Source organism: Rhinoderma darwinii, chromosome 3 (genome assembly GCF_050947455.1).
Source record: "Rhinoderma darwinii isolate aRhiDar2 chromosome 3, aRhiDar2.hap1, whole genome shotgun sequence".
NCBI lineage: Eukaryota > Metazoa > Chordata > Amphibia > Anura > Rhinodermatidae > Rhinoderma > Rhinoderma darwinii.
This window is the reverse complement of record NC_134689.1, coordinates 125848368-125867380: the sequence shown is the minus strand read 5'-3', so window position 1 is coordinate 125867380 and position 19013 is coordinate 125848368. Positions and strand designations below refer to the sequence as shown.

The 19013-nt window shown below is 44.2% G+C and overlaps 1 protein-coding gene across 1 annotated transcript in view; it reads right to left on the bottom strand.

The window, feature by feature from the left end:
- LOC142751092 (tyrosine 3-monooxygenase-like) overlaps window positions 1–19013 on the bottom strand; it is a 74259-nt gene that overhangs the window by 15496 nt on the left and 39750 nt on the right. The window contains exons 4-6 of the mRNA XM_075860067.1: window positions 11422–11489; window positions 5727–5777; window positions 2143–2288 (exon numbers count right to left, since the gene is read on the bottom strand). Of these exons, the coding sequence (XP_075716182.1) occupies window positions 2143–2288; window positions 5727–5777; window positions 11422–11489 (265 nt within the window). The remainder of the gene's footprint in view (window positions 1–2142; window positions 2289–5726; window positions 5778–11421; window positions 11490–19013) is intronic.

Sequence of the window (19013 nt, the reverse complement as noted above, 5' to 3'; positions counted from 1 at the left end):
TCATACGTACCGCGGCCGTTGTTTTGGTGACGCGTGCCTGTTTTGACATTCAGTCCGACCTCCCTGGATGACGCGGCAGTCCAATCACAGGGTGCAGCGGTCACATGGACTGAAAGGTTATCCCAGGAGGCCGGACTGGAGGAAGAGGCAGGGAGTTCTGGGTAAGTATTAACTTTTTTTGTTGTGGGTTTTTACTCACTGTCCAGCGGTAGTCACTGTCCTGGGTGCTTAAAGAGTTACTGCCGATCAATGTAGCCCCTTCTCTCTATCCCGCACTGATTGTTTAACTCTTTCAGCACCCTGGACAGTGACTATCCCCTGACGTCGCCTAGCAAAGCTCCCGTAAATTACGGGTGCACACATGTAGCCACCCGTAGACTTCTATGGGCCTGCCCGTGCCGTAATTACTGCCTGAAATGGGACATGTTCTATATTTTTCAACGGCCCGGGCACCTTGCCGTAAGAAAATGGGAAGGTATCCGTGGCCAATAGAAGTCTATGGACCCGTAATTACGGGCCGTAATTACGGACGTTTTTACGTTCGTATGCATGGGGCCTTACAAAGTCATTTCCTGTTGATAGCCTGCTTTATTATTAATCTCGCTTTTTTGTAAATGGAGCGATACAATAATAGGTTTATATTAGCCAATAACAGTTTATGCAATTGCTTAATATAGCGGGGTAGGCTCTAACAAAAAAGCAAAGTATTCTCGGTTGCTTTGATAAGAATTTAAAGTTGATCTATCCGGTCTCCTATCTGGGCAGCGCGTAATAGAGGGGGAGATGCTGGGCTAGGGTATAGAGTTTTCTTTGACTTGATTCAGGATTTTGATGTAAATAATATAGGGAGTTTTCTGGCATAGAAAAAGTTGCGACTTTTTGGCTTTTCAGCTGCCTTAGCCACATTTAAAAAACTGTGTGGGACTCAGCTAAAGGGGGCGGGGCTCATTTACCATAATTTACACCAGAATCTGGCATAAATTATAGCGGAAATCTAGATTTCCCATTCTGGCGCCCACAGACAGCCGAAGATGCGACAATTTGTTAAGAGGCATACGCCAATTAATAAATTTAGCACATTTTACTCCAGCGGCATTCATTTTAATACTCGTGTATAAACCGCTAGTCTAAGTAAGTCTCCTCATAGAGAAAACCTGAGTCTTGCTTCCCCGCCCTTGCACAGTGATTTACAGCTCTACCTTTACAGACATACAAGAAAAGCTATTAAAGGTGTTTTCCAGTGACTAAAAATTGATGGCCTATCCTCAGGATAGGCCATCAATAACTGATGGGTCAGGGTCCGATTTTCAGGACCCCACTGATCAGCTACTTTGAAGGGGCTGCAACGCTCGTATGAGCGCTGCTTCCCCTTCATTTCTTCTTGCTCACTGTGAGTCGTTGACACACATTTAGCGGTGATTCACAGGTATTGCAGCCTTTTCTCCCATATAAGTGAATTGTAGAAAAGCCTGCAAAACCTGTGAATCGCCGCTAAATGCGTGTCAACGTCTCACAGTGAGCAAGAAGAAATTAAGGGGGAGCAGCGCTCGTATGAGCCCTGCGGCCCATTCAAGACAGCTGATCGGTGGGGGTCCTGAATGTCGAACCCCAAACCATCAGCTATTGATGGCCTATCCTTTGATAAGGCCATCAAATTTTAGTGGCTGGAAACCCCCTTTAATCACTCTATGTAGGCACGGGAAGCAAAATTCACAGGCTATCTCCATGAATCCTGGCAGCATTTAAACAGCTTTTTTACATGAAAATACTGAATTAAATAATGAAACTATACAACGGTATTGTCAATTGCGGCAGATCTGTTGCTGAAAATTCTACAAGTGAATGAGGCTTGAGAAATTCATGGAATGGATTTTCCAGTCGCAGAAATTCCTGCAACGGATCTGCCATTTGTGAATATAACCTAAATAGCTATGTGTCCTCAATCTTAGCATTTTCTCCTCTATTCTATATGACCTTCAGATAGCATAGCAAAGGACACCTGACAGAGACACTTTAAAAATATTTTGTTTATGGGCATGTTGGTTATGGGGGGGGGGGCAGTCAAAAGTTTGTAGTGGGGCCCAGTCTTTGCTAGTTACAACCCTGATTAGTTTTACTTAATTAAATGTATTGAACTTTTACCTTTTAAAAAATTGGATACATCCTGGAGTTGAGGTATGGAATTTTCTGTATATCCACAATATTTTTCCAACTGTTGAAAGGTATCTAAGTATTGCTTGCAGGCATAGTTTGGATAGAGACTGCTGAGGGATTTGTACACTTGTCTCCTAAAATTGTAATAATAATGCATATGATATTATAAATAAGAACTGGAAAACGATATAAAGTGCACACACATGCAGTCACTCATTATGTACAGTATATACAATGGACTCTAATTTCCTTGCTCTCAATAATGCATGAGTCACAGAAAACACATTCACATGTCTTATATGGTCTCTTATACAAGAACAGATTGAATTTAGTTAAAGAGAATGCTCCCCATTTCTCCAAGCAAAAGTGGCTAAAAGCCACCGAAGCTTTTATAGAAGTTGTCCTGGCGACTAACTAGCATTCCACTACTTGTAGATTACACCTTCCCAGCATTAGTAGAAGAAGTAAACTGAAGTGCCTCCTCAAGATGCTACCGGCACCTAATTCTAGGCCAACATAGTCTTCTCTATTAGTTAAAAAAAATAGAAGAACAACAGGAGGGCGCTCGTTGTATATTACCCCACAGAAGGTATAAAAAAAACAAAATCAGGTAAACCACTGCTCACCTTGAGTAGTTGTGCTAATAGACAGGCACAACTCTGCTGAAGGAATGGATAGATTTGTTTTTGACAGAAAATTTAATGGAACAATGCAATACATTTTCTTTATTGATAACAAGTTCCACGAGTGCAACTCCCTTCTTTAGACCAGTCTGAAGAACGGGGCTGTACTTCTGAAACACGTCACCAATCCTCAGGACACAGATACTATTGAAAACTATGTCGGAGCAGTGAGCAGTCGGCTTCCTGCCCTGCTCCACACTCTCATAGGTCACAGGCTTCTTTGGTGCAGGCATCTTTGCACCCACACTTTTACTGTGTACGGGCAGTAAGATAGCATTAATACTGTGAAGGGCCACTATTACTGTGTGGGTGGACAAAAAGCGTCTCTATTACTGTGTTGAAGCCACTATAGGGACACTTTTATTGTGTGGGGCTCAAAGATCGGCAGATTACTGTGAGGGGAACTATTACCACCTGGGGCACTATCTGTTTGGGACTATTAATTTTAGGGTAACTGTAATTATGACACCATTATTTCTAATGTACAGTATTTGGGGGAATTTTACTACACCGAAGGTACAGTATATATATATATATATATATATATATATATATATATATATATATATATATATATATAGACACATACCTAGAATATTTGTACAGTGACACCATTTTCAAAATTTAGCCTTTGTACACCGCCACAATGGATTTAAAACAAAGCAGTGAAGATGTGATTGAGATGTAGACTTTCAGCTTTGGTTCAAGGGGTTTAACAAAAATATTGTATTAACCGTTAAGGAATTACAGCCATTTTTTACATAGCTCCTCTAAAGTAATTGGACAACTGACTGATAAGCATTGTCATGGCCGGAGTGGCCTGTTCCCTTCTTATTTCATGACAAATGAAAAAGATACAAGGTCTGGAGCTCATTCCAAGTGTTGAACTTGTATTTGGTAGCTCTTCATGGGAGCTCTCAATATACGGCCAAAAGAAGAGTCAATGCATGTGAATGAGACCATCATTAGGAAACTTTAGGAGTGGCCAAATCAACAATTTGGAATATTCTTAAAAGAAAGGATGCACTGGCAAGCTCAGCAACACCAAAAGGCCTGGAAAACCGTGCTTGTGAATGAGACCATTATTAGGTTGAAATAAAAATCAAAACAGACCTATCAGGGAGATAGCTGAAACTTTAGGAGTGGCCAAATCAACAGTTTGGAACATTCTTAAAAGAAAGGATTTAATGGCAAGCTCAGCAACACCAAAGGGCCTGGAAAACCATGGAAGACTGTGGAAGTGGTTGATTGCAGAATTCTTTCCTTGGTAAAGAAAAATCCCTTCACAATATCCAGTCGTCATGAACACTCTCAAGAAGTAGGAGTATTATTGACAAAGTCTACAATCAAGAGACGCACTCATGAATATGTAAGGAGGTGCATTTTTTATGTTTGTGTGGCCCTCGGCCCTGACCAGGTACTCCACTCAAGGATGGTTCAGTAATTAAGTCGTACACAGCGGTTGTTAACAGAGAACATAACTTTACTCCACTTGGGGCAACGGGCGTAATGGTTACAACACGGTACATACATGGCAGTTACAGAATATGGCATGCAGTATAACAGTTACAGTCACAAATGGGCACAGAAGTTGGCGGTTACGGTCACAACTAAGAACAGATATTAATGGTTTGCATTCTAGAGAGGGGCCACTGAAGTGGCACCATTACTGAGTGGGGGGCACAGTTACTGTGTGGAGGGGAAAAAGCTTGCACAAATACAGAGGGGGCACTTTTACTGTGTGTGGGGACACTTTTACTGTAAGGGGAACTGAGGGAGAACTATTACTATGTTCGGGCACCATTACAATGTGGGGGCACAAAGGGGGCTCTATTTCTATGGGGGAACTAAGGAGGCACCATTGCGGTGTGGGAACACCAAAACTGTGTGGTGGGGCACACAAGGGGGAACTGCTACTATGGCCGGCACAAAGGAGCAACTATTTTATGTGTGGCATTGATACCGTGTTCTGAATTAAAGGGAACAGAAAACAAGTGGCGGATGGGAGAAGTCTTCATCGAAGACTGAGTCGGATGGAGAAGTGACGGATAGTGAACTCCAATCAGAGAAGATGTCACCTGTGAGACACTGGATATAACTGTACTGTAATATATGTATATATATATATATATATATATATATATATATATATATATATATATGGTCTAGAGCATGATAATACTCTGGAGAACGCTAGTGTAGAACTGGTATTTTTTATTTTTTATTTAAGTTGCGGGTCTGTATATACAGCTTCTGCATGGTGGTAGGGAAAAAAACAAAAAAAAGCATGATTTTCATGTTCTATATATATTGTACTGCATGTTGGTGGAAGTTAAGGGATGTATATATGTATTGATCATTCTAGTTTATATATTGTGTTGGTTTGATATTTTTAAAGTTTATGTTTTTCTTTAATAAAAAAGAATTCTAAGTTTATTATGTACAGTATATACTGTTGTTCTTTTTGTCATTGTCCCCTTGTGTTATAACTGACACACCCTCTGTGGAAGTATTTGGATTTTGAGTAGTTGAGCAGTTCTGTGGACCACGCACTCCAACTACAGGACCCATTGTGAGATATAAATATAATGGCTCAAATTTGATGCTCTGGAGGCATCCCATCAGGTAAGTGCACCTGCTTTATCAAATAATTAGTCTTATTCCAAACTGGTATAATCTTATGAGCTGCCTCCTTCTCCCCCTTCTCCTTCATCTGCCTGTCTTCTTAAGTATGCAATGACAGAAGGGAAAAGCAAAATCACTAGGCTATTTAAATGATCTGCAGTAAATTTACAACTATATACAGAGCCCCAAATGTCTTTCAGGTGGACTGGCCAGTAGCTTAATATGTGATCTATGTGATAGTTTAACTGCTTTGCTATTACTTACCAAGTGGCAATTTCTTCAGCAGTATATTCAACTCCTGGGATAACATTTCCTCTGAAATAAAAAAAATACAGCATTGACAACCTTTACTTTAGTTGTTTAGCTACATACATATTATCCCAATTTATAAACCAGAATAGGGTCCGTAAACGTGGATAATAAGGATGAGACTGATAGAGGAGCAAGGATGGAAAATATGAAATTAGCTGTAGCCAATGGATCGATGCTCTGGATGTATAATTGTATGCAAGGGTTTATATATCATAGAGGCAGCATATGTGGCTGCCATGGGGCCCCAATTCTAAATTCAAGATGAGAGCACTCACAGGACTCCGCTTTCTAGTGGCTCTACAACAAAAGCAGACTGAAGGGATTGAGAATGAAGGAACTTTAAAAGTGTATGGAGCAAAGAATAACTGGGCCATCTTGTTGTGGCAGCATTATTTAGCCCTAGAAGGGGGCCCATTTTGATTCTTTTGATTTTATTGAATTCATTACTAGCTGTATAAATTTATTTGAATTTAGCTCCCCTAGTGGTGGCTGTTTGCAGCTAGAAGAATATCTGAGCTTACTGATTCCAGTAATGACCTTTAGAACGGAATGGTGAACATTTACTTCAAAGGGTATAGTAATATGGTGGAACTTTTAATGGAGTGTGGGTCTTATTTTGAGTATGCAGCTCTAAAAATTCGGTGTACGAACCACAGTGCAGCCTACTGTATGGAAATTTGCAAATTCCAGTATGGGTGTATGTACAGCCTTGTAAAATAAACTTCCCAAAGGAGGTCATCATCGGGACCAGCCTGACCATTGAGAGCTATACTTTGGGAACCTATTTTCTAAGATACTAACTATTTTTTCAAACTGTTGGATCTCTTTAATTTTATTAAGTGTCCTCAAAAATTGAATAGTTGGGGAATTCCAGTTTATTTCTATGGTCCGTTTAGCGGCGGATAAAATATGGGAGATTAGCTTTCTATTGTTCTTGGGCACATCAGGGATGTCTGCGTTCAGCAATGCCGACCAGGGAGGTAATTGAATTTGTGCAATTTAGAGTTCATTAAGCGCTCCATTTTTTTCCAGTGGGCCTGTGCCACTGGGCAGAACCACCATACGTGGGATATAGTGCCTCTTTCTCCACAATTTCTAAAGCAAGTATGAGGACTTCCTGGGAAAAGTATGGCCAATCTGTCAGGAGTGAGATACCATCTTGTTAATATTTTATAAGAAGTCTCCTTAATGTTGTTTGATAGGAAAACTGTAGCTGTTCTATCAAACATTTGTTGCCATGAGGTCGTGTCAGATAACGAACCTAGTTCTCTCTCCCAGGATATTATATATGATGTAGACCCGGTGTATGTTGAGCTTCTAAATTGTGTTTATAGGGCTGAGATAAGCCCCTATTCCCTGGGGGAGCCATGACAGGTAACTTCAAAGAATGTTAGAGTGGTGTCTTGTGGTACAAAATTTTAACCGGAAAGGAAATTGTATATTTGTAAGTAACTAAAATGTTCCCTAAGTGGGATTTGAAGCTCCTTTCAAAGGGTCTCGAAGAGAAGAGGCCTACCTTTTTTGCATAACTTAAGGAGGGAATTGAGTCCTGATGTGGCCCACCGCTGAAAATCCACTGGACATAACCCAGGCGGAAAATCCGTATTAAGCGGCAATTTGAGATCATTGTGAATCGTAATAGTATAAATTTAGGTCAGGAAGACCCCCTCTAGTAGTCCAGCGATGCAAAGTAGATATACCTACCCTCGGACCTCGGTTCGCTCATACAAATTTATTCACCAGTCTCTGTATATGAGAGATGGTTTGTAAAGGGAGGGCTCTAAATAAATACATTAGTTTAGGTATAATTGTCATTCTAATTGCTATGAGTCTGCCCATCCACGATATGTTCTCTAGAAGTTCTCTAATGTATGCAAATTTCTTCTGCTAGTTGCTGAGATAGAGATTGTTTGGGTCTCTAGTAAGTGTAATCCCCAGGTATGTCATGCCGAAGTGCTTCCATTGTAAACCAAAATTTCGTTTTAGTTAATGAATTTGCTTCAGTGTCATATTAATTAGCATAGCTGTTGATTTAGATGGGTTGACAGTAAGACCTGAAAATAATCCAAAACACGTAAGAGTATCCTTAAAACTTGGCAGAGATGAGTATTGTAGTGACAAATAAAAGCATATCATCAGCATATATGCTTAATTTAAATATGTGTGTGTAAAGGATCTGCCAGACACAGCTTCTGTGTCGACGCCAGTGGTTAATCGGTCTGCACCTCCTCCTAAGTCTGATAGAGTGACTCGATCTGCTACCACTCAGGCTGGTAGGCTCAGGAGTGGGAGAACCTATCACAGCCTGGCCAGACGGTTCTAGCTCCCGCCCTCGGTCTATTTATACCTTCATTTCCTGCTTGTCTCTGCCTGTAATTCTTTCCTGTTTCCTGGCTCTGCTGCTCCTGCTATCATTATTGACCTTGCTTCATTTTGACCCTGGCTTTACTGACTACGCTCCTGCTCTGCGTTTGGTACCTCGTACATTCCTGGTTTGACTCGGCTCGTTCACTACTCTTGTTGCTCACGGTCTTGACGTGGGCAACTGCCCCATTTCCTTTACCTTCTGTGTACCCTTGTCTGTTTGTCTGTCGTGCACATATTGAGCATAGGGACCGTCGCCCAGTTGTACGCCGTCGCCTAGGACGGGCCGTGCAAGTAGGCAGGGACTGAGTGGCGGGTAGATTAGGGCTCACCTGTCTGTCTCCCTACCCCGTCATTACAGTGTGTATCCATACAGTATCCCTTAATATCGTAAGACGAATGTTCTGAGCAAGAGGCTCCATGGCGAGTGCGAACAGGAGAGGGGAAAGTGGACAACCTTGATGTGTCTCTTTTAGTATCTTAAAATAAGGAGAATATTGGCCCAAAAATTTTACTGTAGCTTGTGGTGCATGATACAGAGCTCTGATAGCTGTCATGTAGGAACCCACAAAACCAAACTGATGTAACACTCAATACAAGTATTCCCAGCTAATTGAGTCAAATGCTTTTTGAATGTCTAGGCTCAAGACAAATAATTGATGTTTATGTGATGAGGCATGAAGAATGATATTATGAGCTAATCTAATGTTATCCGTTGGTTGTCGCGTTGGTATAAAGCCTGTTTGGTCTGGGGAAATTAATGATGTAATGTATGGTGCAAGTCTGGTTAAGGCTTTATTCAGACGAACGTAAAATACGCGCGTGCAACGCGCGTGATTTTCACGCGCGTTGCCCGGACCTATTTTAGTCTATGGGGCCGTGCAGACATGTGCGTGGTTTTTGCGCAGCGTTGCTCCGTTGCCAAAAAGGCACGACATGTCCGTTGATTCAGCGTTTTCAACGCATCACGCACCCATTGAAGTCAATGGGTGCGTGAAAACAACGCAGGGCACACGGAAGCACCTCCGTACGCACAGCGTTTTTCACGCAACACTTGTTAAGTCTATGTAAATGAGTTGAGCAGACTAGACAAAACAACTACAAACCAGGAAGTGGCTTTTCACTTTCTGAGCACATGCGCACAGTTTAAACTGACATCTGCAGCAATAGTAGTTTTTTAACCTGTAAAACCACCCAAAAACATCAAACACGGGCCAAAGTGTGAGGTAACGTGAAATCTTGATGCGAACATGTGCTCACAGCAAGCAGGTGTTGGAGAAGGTGTCTTTTTGTAGGCTGCCCTCTCCATTACTCTACCCTCCGTTGTTTTGACGCGCGTAAAAAACGCATGCCATACGCGCGTTAAATACGCTATCACGCTGCCCAAACGGATGCCACACGCAACTCCAATGCAACCGAAACGGCGCGTTTTTCACGCGCGCCAAAACGCAACGTTCGTGTGAATCCAGCCTAAAAGTATTCTTGTAAACAGCTTGTAGTCGATATTAAGTACCGATATAGGAAGAAGGTTATTACAATAAGTTTCATCTTTGTCAGGTTTTGGAATCAAGGATATATTCGCAAAAGAAAATTCCGAAGGAGGTATTTTGCCATTCATAAGTGTATTAAAGTACCGTATTTTTCGGACTATAAGACGCAGTTTTTAGCAAGAATAAATATTGCTAAAAAGTCCCTGCGTCTTATAGTCGTAGAGGGGATGATGTAGGTATCAGCTACTGACATGCTGCTCTAATGGCCAGGAACAGCAATGGCGCTGTTCCTGCCCATTTAACTAGTTGAATGCCGCAGCATTTATAGTGGTTTTCCCATGAAGGACATTTTTGACATATCCACAGGATTACTCTGGGAGTTACAGAAAAAGCGTAGCTCAGCGAGTTATGCTGTTTCTGTAACTCATCCATGTATCGCAGTGTATTGTACCAGCGATCTAATGATCGCTGGTTCAAGTCCCCTAGGGGAACTAATAAAATGTGCAAAAAGAAAAAAAGTTAGATACATTTTCAGGAGTGTAAAAATGTTTTTAAAAGTTCAAAAATAAATACCCTTTTCCCATTTTTCCCCAAGCACAATGTAAAAATAAAAAATAATAAAAGAAATTGGTATTACTGCGTCTGTAAAAGTCAGAAACTATTACAATATAGCATTATTTGACTCACACAGTGAACAGCGTAAAAAAACAACCCAGAAACGTTGTCTTTTGGTCACCATAGCGCTAAAAAGAATGAAATAAAAAGTGATAAAAAAATTGTTTGTACCAAAAAAATGGTGCTAATAAAAACTACAGCTCATCCCGCAAAAAATAAGCCCTCACACTGCTCAAACGATGGAAAAATATAGGTTATGGCTCTCAGAATGTGGTGAAACTGAACAAACTATTGTTTTTTTAACCAATAGTTTTTTCTTTGTAAAATAAGTAAAATATAAAAAAAATTTCCTGTTCTCTGTTGTCTAAAACTTGGGTGCGTCTTATAGTCAGGTGCATCTTATAGTCCGAAAAATAAGGTATGTAGTTAAGTGAGGAATCAGAATATGAGAATTTTTTTTAAAATTCCGGGTGGTATAGCCATCAGGGCCTGGGCTTTTGGAGGAAGCGAGAGACTTGTTACTTTCTGTCACCTCTTCAACTGTAATCTGGGCGTTAAGTTCCATCCGTGCCTCTTCTGTCAGAGAAGGAAGTGATTGGGCAGTTAACCAATTGGGCAGGTTGGAAGTAGACAACGAGGGGGTTGTGCCATATACAGAGTTGCATAATTGGCTCATAATCCAATATATGAAGGGGATTTGTGGTGAGGGTTCCCTGAGAGTTATGAATTGGTGTATCTGTTTACTTCTAATGTGAGAGTTCAGTTTATGGGCAAACATGGAGGTAGTTTCATTGGAGTAAGCATATAATTTTGCTTTACCCCAACTGAGATTGTAATACAGGAGTAGGATTATCAATATATTTACGTTCCAACCTGGTAAGAGTTTGCAAAAGTGTATTCAGAAGTTGCATTCTCTCTAATCTTGGGCCATTAGAATTCCACGTATTACAGCTTTGTGTGCTAACCATATATGTGTGGGAGATGATTCCTGTTGTGTATTTGTGGTAAAGTAGTCCTGAAGGGAGTTAGTAAGTATTGTGACAACTTCAGGATGCGTCACAAGAGAATCATTCAAACTCCATGACGGTATACGTGTGGAGTTGCCGATACATACATGTAAGGCATGGATATTATGATCAGACCAAGCACATTGCGTAAAAGCTGAAGTAATAACTTACTCTTTATACTTTAAAGCCAGTTCTGCAAAATGTTCTCTTCTTTTCTTGTATTCCTGGTCACCAAATCCCTATTAATAGAAGTGACAAGTGGTAAAACATTTTCACAAGTGCACCACTTTACCTATCTTCTCCACCATATTTAAGTGCCTTGTTGTAATGGCAGGAAGGAGGTGAAGGGAAAGTGAGCCCTAATCTACCCACCGCCCTGTCCCTGCCTACTTGCAACGACCCACCCTAGGCGACGGGGTACAACTGGGCGGCGGTCCCTACGCTGTCTAAGTGCACGGGAGAACAAACAGGGAACACGCAAGGGAAGGGGCAGTAGCCCACGGAACGCCGCGAGGAAACGGAGCGGTGAATGAGTAGTCAGGACCAGGATGAAGTGGAGTATACCCAAGTGAGCACGGAGGAGGAAGCAGCCGAGGCAAAGCAAAGCAGGTTAAGCGGAACTGCAGCAAGGCAGAAGCACGGCAGAAGCAGGCTGGAGCAAGCAGCAGTGGGGCCAGGAATCCAGAAGAATTACAAGCACTGAGGAGGAGAACAAGGCAGGTAATAAAGGACAGGGGGCGGAGCTAACTCCGACTGACCAGGCCGATAGGCTCTCCCACTCCTAAGCCTGCCACCCTGGTTGGTGGGAGATGGTGTCAGTCGAACAGGTCTGGCCTCAGGTGTGGATTGATTAATCCCAGGAGTATACCTAGACGTAGTACCTGGCAGATCCCTAACAGTACTCCCCTTTTTATGAGGGGCCACCGGACCCTTACTAAGAGGACCCGGTTTAGTAGGGAAGAGAAGGTGGAACCTCCTGATCAATACCCCCGCGTGAACATCACGGGCAGGTACCCAAGTCCTCTCCTCCGGCCCGTATCCTCTCCAATGGACTAGGTACTGGAGGGAGCCCTGGACCATCCTACTGTCCATAATCTTGGCCACCTCGAATTCCACCCCCTCAGGGGTGAGAACGGGAACAGGAGGTTTCCTCGAGGGGGACCAGGACGGGGAGCAGCGTTTAAGGAGGGACGCATCGAGGCAAAGCAAAGCAGGTTAAGCGGAACTGCAGCAAGGCAGAAGCACGGCAGAAGCAGGCTGGAGCAAGCAGCAGTGGGGCCAGGAATCCAGAAGAATTACAAGCATAGGAGGAGAACAAGGCAGGTAATAAAGGACAGGGGGCGGAGCTAACTCCGACTGACCAGGCCGATAGGCTCTCCCACTCCTAAGCCTGCCACCCTGGTTGGTGGGAGATGGTGTCAGTCGAACAGGTCTGGCCTCAGGTGTGGATTGATTAATCCCAGGAGTATACCTAGACGTAGTACCTGGCAGATCCCTAACACTTGTATTACAGAACTGGACCGTTACTCCCCAGCCTTCCTTGTGCAGTCTACCCACACAATAACTGTTAGTTATTAAGCGGCGTTTGGAGCATTTAAGTGTGTAACACATTTTACCCATCAGTGTAACACATTTTACAATCTATAATGCTGTTTAAAGGTTTCTATAAAAGTATTATCTTAGCAAAAAGAAACTGCAGTTGCATTTTTACATAAAAACTATTTTCTTGATGCACCCCAAAATGCAAATCCTTGTCATTAATGTGGTAGTGTTAAGGTAGAAAAACCAAAACAAGTGGGGAATATAGACCTGTACTTCCCTATCTTCGCAAAGTATGCCCAACTTCACACTCTGTTCGAAAAGGTAAAAAATGTTTCCATTATACAAACATCAACAACAAATTGCAAAGTAATCTGAATTTGAGCGAAATTTTAGAACTGGTTTTCTATTTTGTACTGGAAATATCCATGGACACAGCAGTGACTAACGTTACGGCCACGGTCACGGACCGCAACCTCCACTTACCTGCCTCCCGCAGATCTTCCTCTTCCTGCCAATGTCTCCCTCCCCGGAGATGCCAGCACATCCATCCGCTCTGTCCCGTAGTGCTCAGTAGAGGGCGCGTGCGCTGGTTCCTGGCCTTAAAGTGCCGTCGTGCGCATATGTAATTAATTAATTAATTAGTTAATTCATTCATTATTCTCAGATCACCTTGAACTATAAAAAGGACCCTGCCCATTTGATCCTTGTCTGAGTCTTGTTTGTAATTCCCATGTTAGTCTTGCAAATGGTTCCTTAGTGTTATCCTTTTCCCAGTATTCCCGTGCCCTGCTACCTGTATCCTGTATCCCATGCTGTGTTATTGTTCCTGAGCCTGTTTAGTGACTGGAGTCGTGTCCTGCTGCACCCGTTGTCATCCACCACATCTGGAGCAACCTACTGCACCCGTTGTCCTCCGCCACGTCTGGCGCAACCTACTGCACCAGTTATCATCCGCCACATCTGGCGCAATCTACTGCACCTGCTGTCATCTGCCACGTCTGGCACAACCTACTGCACCTCCTTTCATCCGCCACGTCTGGCGCAACCTCCTGCATCCGTGACAGAGCCCCTGCCACAATCTGGACTATTTCTGGTACCCTTCTGCTACGAACTTGTACAGACTTTTGCATAGACTGTGACTTGGCCAGCTTGCTCTCCGCTACGGCGGAGCGGCCTAGTGGGTCCACATACCCCTAGATCATGACAGTACGCTCAGGCCATGGAACCCGCTGGCCAGCCCAAGACCGCAGTTCAAAGGATACAGACGGAGATGCATGACCTATGAACACATCAGGATCAACTCCTTGAGGCTGTAAATTCCATCATGGCCCGTCTGGATCAACTCACTGTTCCACCTCCGGTTCCTCCTCCGGAGACTGTTGCCGTTCCACTGCCCATTGCTCCTACTGTTTGTTCCGGATCCACATTTTCACTGCCTCTTCCTGCTTGCTATGACGGTGATCCCAGATCCTGTATAGGGTTCTTCAGCCAATGACGGGTCATTTTAGGCTACAAACTCATCTCTTCCCCTCTGAGGATGCCAAAGTAGCGTTTATTATCTCCCTCCTCGCTGGCAAGGCCCTTGCATGGGCGAATCCCATCTTGGAACAACAGGGACCTCAGGGCGCCTCGTGTGCCAATGTCCACAGAAGCCGGAAAACTTCAGCACCTAGGGTTGGTTGGAGAGGCAACTCTAGGGGGGACGTCTCCAAACGTCAAAACCTCTTCCAAACTATCTATTCCTGTGACCATCATATCTGGAGAGATATCTTGATTCCAGAGCAGCTGTAAATTTCATCCAGCAGGATCTAGTGGATCGCTTACTTCTACCCACAGATCTTCTGGAGAGAACTCTGGCTGTTGCTTCTGTAAATGGTCTACCATTGCCCGATCCAATTGTGTTCATCACGGAACCATTGATACTACCAGTTGGAGTTCTCCACTCAGAACAGATCGCCTTCTTGTATTGCCTAAAGCTGTCAACCCTATTCTGCTGGGCCTGCCATTGCTTCGCCTACATGCTCCGATTCTCGACTGGAGTTCCGGAGAAGTCCTCCAATGGGGCCCCAAATGCCTTAACTGCTGCCTACTACAAGTTCATCCAATTTTGCCACCATAAGAGCCACCATACGCCACGGAGCCGTATTCTTCTTTGGGAAAAAGAAAGCTGGATCTCTTCATCCTTGTATTGATTACTGTGGTTTGAACCAAATCACGGTAAAGAATTAGTACCCCTTGCAGCTCATTTCAGAACTCTTTGATAAAATTCATTGGGCCAAGGTGTTCACGAAGATGGATCTACGCGAGGCCTATAACTTGAACTGTATCCACAAAGATGACGAGTGGAAAACCGCATTCAACACAGGGGCATATCTCGTAATGCCCTTTGGACTGTGTAATGCTCCGACTGTGTTCCAGGAGTTCGTGAATGACATCTTCAAGGATCTGCTGTATGTCTGTATCTGGATGACATCCTGATCTACTCACCTGATTTGACAACACACCGGAGGCATGTTCGCCAAGTTCTGTCTCAATTAAGGGGAAATCTCTTGTATGCTAAACTCGAGAAGTGTGTCTTCGAGAGAATCTCTCTGCCCTTCCTGGTTAACATCGTGTCCGATCGTGGACTCAAGATGGATCCAGAAAAGGTGAAATCCGTCTTAGAGTGGCCACGTCCACAGGGGCTTCAGTCCATACAATGATTTCTAGGATTTGCAAACTTCTATCAGCAATTTATCCCGAACTTCTCATCTCTGACTGCCCCAATCTCCACCCTCACCAAGAAGGGGGTGAACGCCAAGGCAGAGTCAGCATTTATAAACCTAAAGAACGCTTTCACCTCAGCCTCCGTTCTTAATCACCCTGATGCATCTCGGCAGTTCTTTCTGGAGATGGACACATCCTCCGTTGGTGCAGGAGCACTACTATGTAACTCTAAGGGCAAGATGGTGGCTTTTGACTTAATTTCAAAACTATTCTCTCCGGCTGAACGTAATTACTCCATCGGGGATCGGGAGTTGCTGGCTGTCAAGTTGGCATTAGAGGAGTGGGGACACTTGCTGGAGTGCATGGTTCACCCTATTACCATTTATACGGATCACAAGAACTTTACGTACCTACAGTCAGCACAATGATTAAATCCTCGCCAAGCCAGGTAGTCGTTGTTCTTTGCCCCGATTTATATTCTTGCTTCAGTTCCATCATGCTGATAAGAATGTGAAGGCTGATGCCCTGTCTCGATCATTTGACACTAATGACTCTGAGGAGATTCCTCAATATATTATAGATCCTTCTAGGATTATTACCGATATCCCTCTGCAAGTTAGAAACATTCCTCCCGGAAAGACTTTTATTCGGCTTGCAGACAGGAGGAGAATTCTCCGCTGAGGAAACCGCTCCAAACTGGCGGGGCACTCTGGTGTTCGAAAGACTCAGGACTTGGTAGCTCATCATTACTGGTGGCCCACACTGCCTAGAGATGTTGCAGATTACATCTCTTCATGTACAAACTGTGCCTCAAACAACTCTACCTGCTCCAAACCTGCTGGTCTTCTCCTACCCCTGCCTGTCCCTGATTCCCCTTGGCAGCATATCGCTATGGACTTTATTACAGACCTTCCCCCCTCAGCTGGATGTACTGTGGTCTGGGTAGTAGAGGATCGTTTCTCTAATGTGAAACTTTTTTCCGTTGACGGGCCTTCCGTCTGCTCCTCACCTGGCAAACCTGTTTATTCTCCACCTTTTCCGTCTGCACGGACTTCCTTTGCAAATTGTCTCGGACCGGGGTGTACAGTTCACGTCCAAGTTCTGGAGAGCCCTGTGCAACCTGCTAGATGTTAAGCTGGACTTCTCCTCCGCCTACCACCCACAGTCCAATGGTCAGGTGGAGAGGACCAATCAAATTTTGGAGAACTATCTTCGTCATTTTGTTTCCGCACCAGTGGTTCATCTGATGTGTTTGAGGTCAAGGAGATCCTGGACTGCAAGAGGGTAGGAGGAAGGACTTTCTATTTGGTGGACTGGAGAGGGTTTGGTCCTGAGGAAAGATCCTGGGAGCCAGAAGAGAACCTCAATGCCCCTACCCCCATTAAAAATGAAGGGGGGTACTGTTACGGCCGCAGTCATGGATCGCGACCTCCGCTTACCTGCCTCTCACAGATCTTGCTCTTCCTGCCGACGTCTCCCTCCCCGGAGACGCCAGCACATGCGTCCACTCTCTCCCATAGTGTTAACTAGAGGGCGAGCGCACGCTGGTTCCCGGCCTGTCATCCGCCACGTCTGGTGCAAACTACTGCACCCGTTGTCCTCCACCACGTCTGGCGTAACCTACTAAACCCGTTGTCATCTGCCACGTGTGGCGCAATCTACTGCACCTGCTGTCATCCGCCACATCTGGCGCAACCTACTGCACCTCCTGTCATCCGCCACGTCTGGCGCAACCTGCTATACCTACTACCATCCGTACCAGAGCTCCTGCTAACATCTGGACTATTTCAGGTACCCTTGTGCTACGAGTTTGTGCAGATTTTTGCATAGACTGTGACTTGGCCAGCTGCCTCTCCGCTACGGCGGAGCGGCCTAGTGTGTCCACATATCCCTGGGTCGTGACAACTAACAAGTAAGACTTTCAATACTACAGGGTGGGCCATGAAAAATGGAGCTGTCTCCCTTGTATGATTTGTACAGGATTATGTATAATGGAGGAATGACACACTTTACTCTTTATAGGAGATGCTGGAATTGGTCTCAGCAAGGGGCCATGCAAAGTTGTGCACACCTTGTTATGTTGAAAAACACGTTCTGCAACACCACATGTTCAATATTCCAGACATGAATTTGCGGTCCCAGTTAGGGCACTTTCTGGGGATTAGTTTTATAAACACTACTTTTGAGGTAACCCCACAGATAAAAGTTGCATACTGTTAGATTGTTCTGTGAATACCACATAAACTTTGCACAGGGACGCTTGCGACATATGGCAAGTTACCCTGTCTTTTTGAAAGAAACTATACTCATACTCATGATCAGCTAACTGTGCAAAGAAATGCTCAAATATGTCCATGTACACAGCTGTGTTCACATTGTCATCATAGAAAATTGGACCCACAATCCACGTACCCATAACCGCGCATCAAACGCAGATTTTTGACATATGAAATGGCTGCTGGTGCAGCTCGTGTAAAATGTCTGTGTGCCAGTACCTATTGTTCTGCAAATTAACTCACTCGGTTAGATGGAACCATGCTTTATCGGACATGATGTATTGCATTGGATCCAAATGGCCACCAACGATCATGTCCAGTAGTCAATTGCAATACGCCACAGGCTTCTGCTTATCCTCCTCCTTCAACTCTTGCTCCTGACCCTCGGTATGGCTTCAGGTGAAGTGATTTCAGTACGAATTTGACCAGCGAAACAGTCCAGTGTTTCTTTGAAGACAGGGCCAGGACAAAGTATTTTGGTGCCCTAGACAGATTAGACAAATTGTGCCCCTGCTGCCCCCTCACACACACTGTGCCCCCTGAATGCAATTATGTCACACATTGTGCCCCTGAGAACAATCATGTCACACACTGTGTCCCCCATGACACATACTGTGCCCTCTGAATACAACAATGTGACACACTGTGCCCCTGAATACAATCGTGTCACACACATAGTGCCCCATAAAAATTGTGACAAATGCATTGCCCCTTGAAAATAGTGCCCTAGGCTGTGCCCCTTGAAAATAAAGCACCAAACACACAGTGCCTGCTAAAATAAGTGCTACATGCAGTTTCCCCTGAAAATAGTGCCACAAGCTGTGTCCTATACATATAAAGCACCACACACGCTGTGCCCTACATAAAGTGCCATACACTGTGCCCCTGTAGAAAGTGCCACACGCGTTGCTCCCTGCAGATGGTGCCACACACTGTGCCCATTGCAGACAGTTCCACACATTGTTTCATGTAGATAATGCCACCCCATAGACAGTGCCACACACAGTGCCCCCTGTAGATAGTGCCACACAGACTTCCCCATGTAGATAGTGCCACACTGTACCACCTATAAAAACTTACACACACTGTGCCCCATGTAGATAGTGTCACACGCAGTACTCCCTGTAGATAGTGCCACACACAGTGTCTCCTGCAGAGAGTGACACACACAGTGCCACCTGTGGATAGTACCACACAGTGCCCCTGTAGAAAGTGATAAACAGTACCCCCTATAAATAG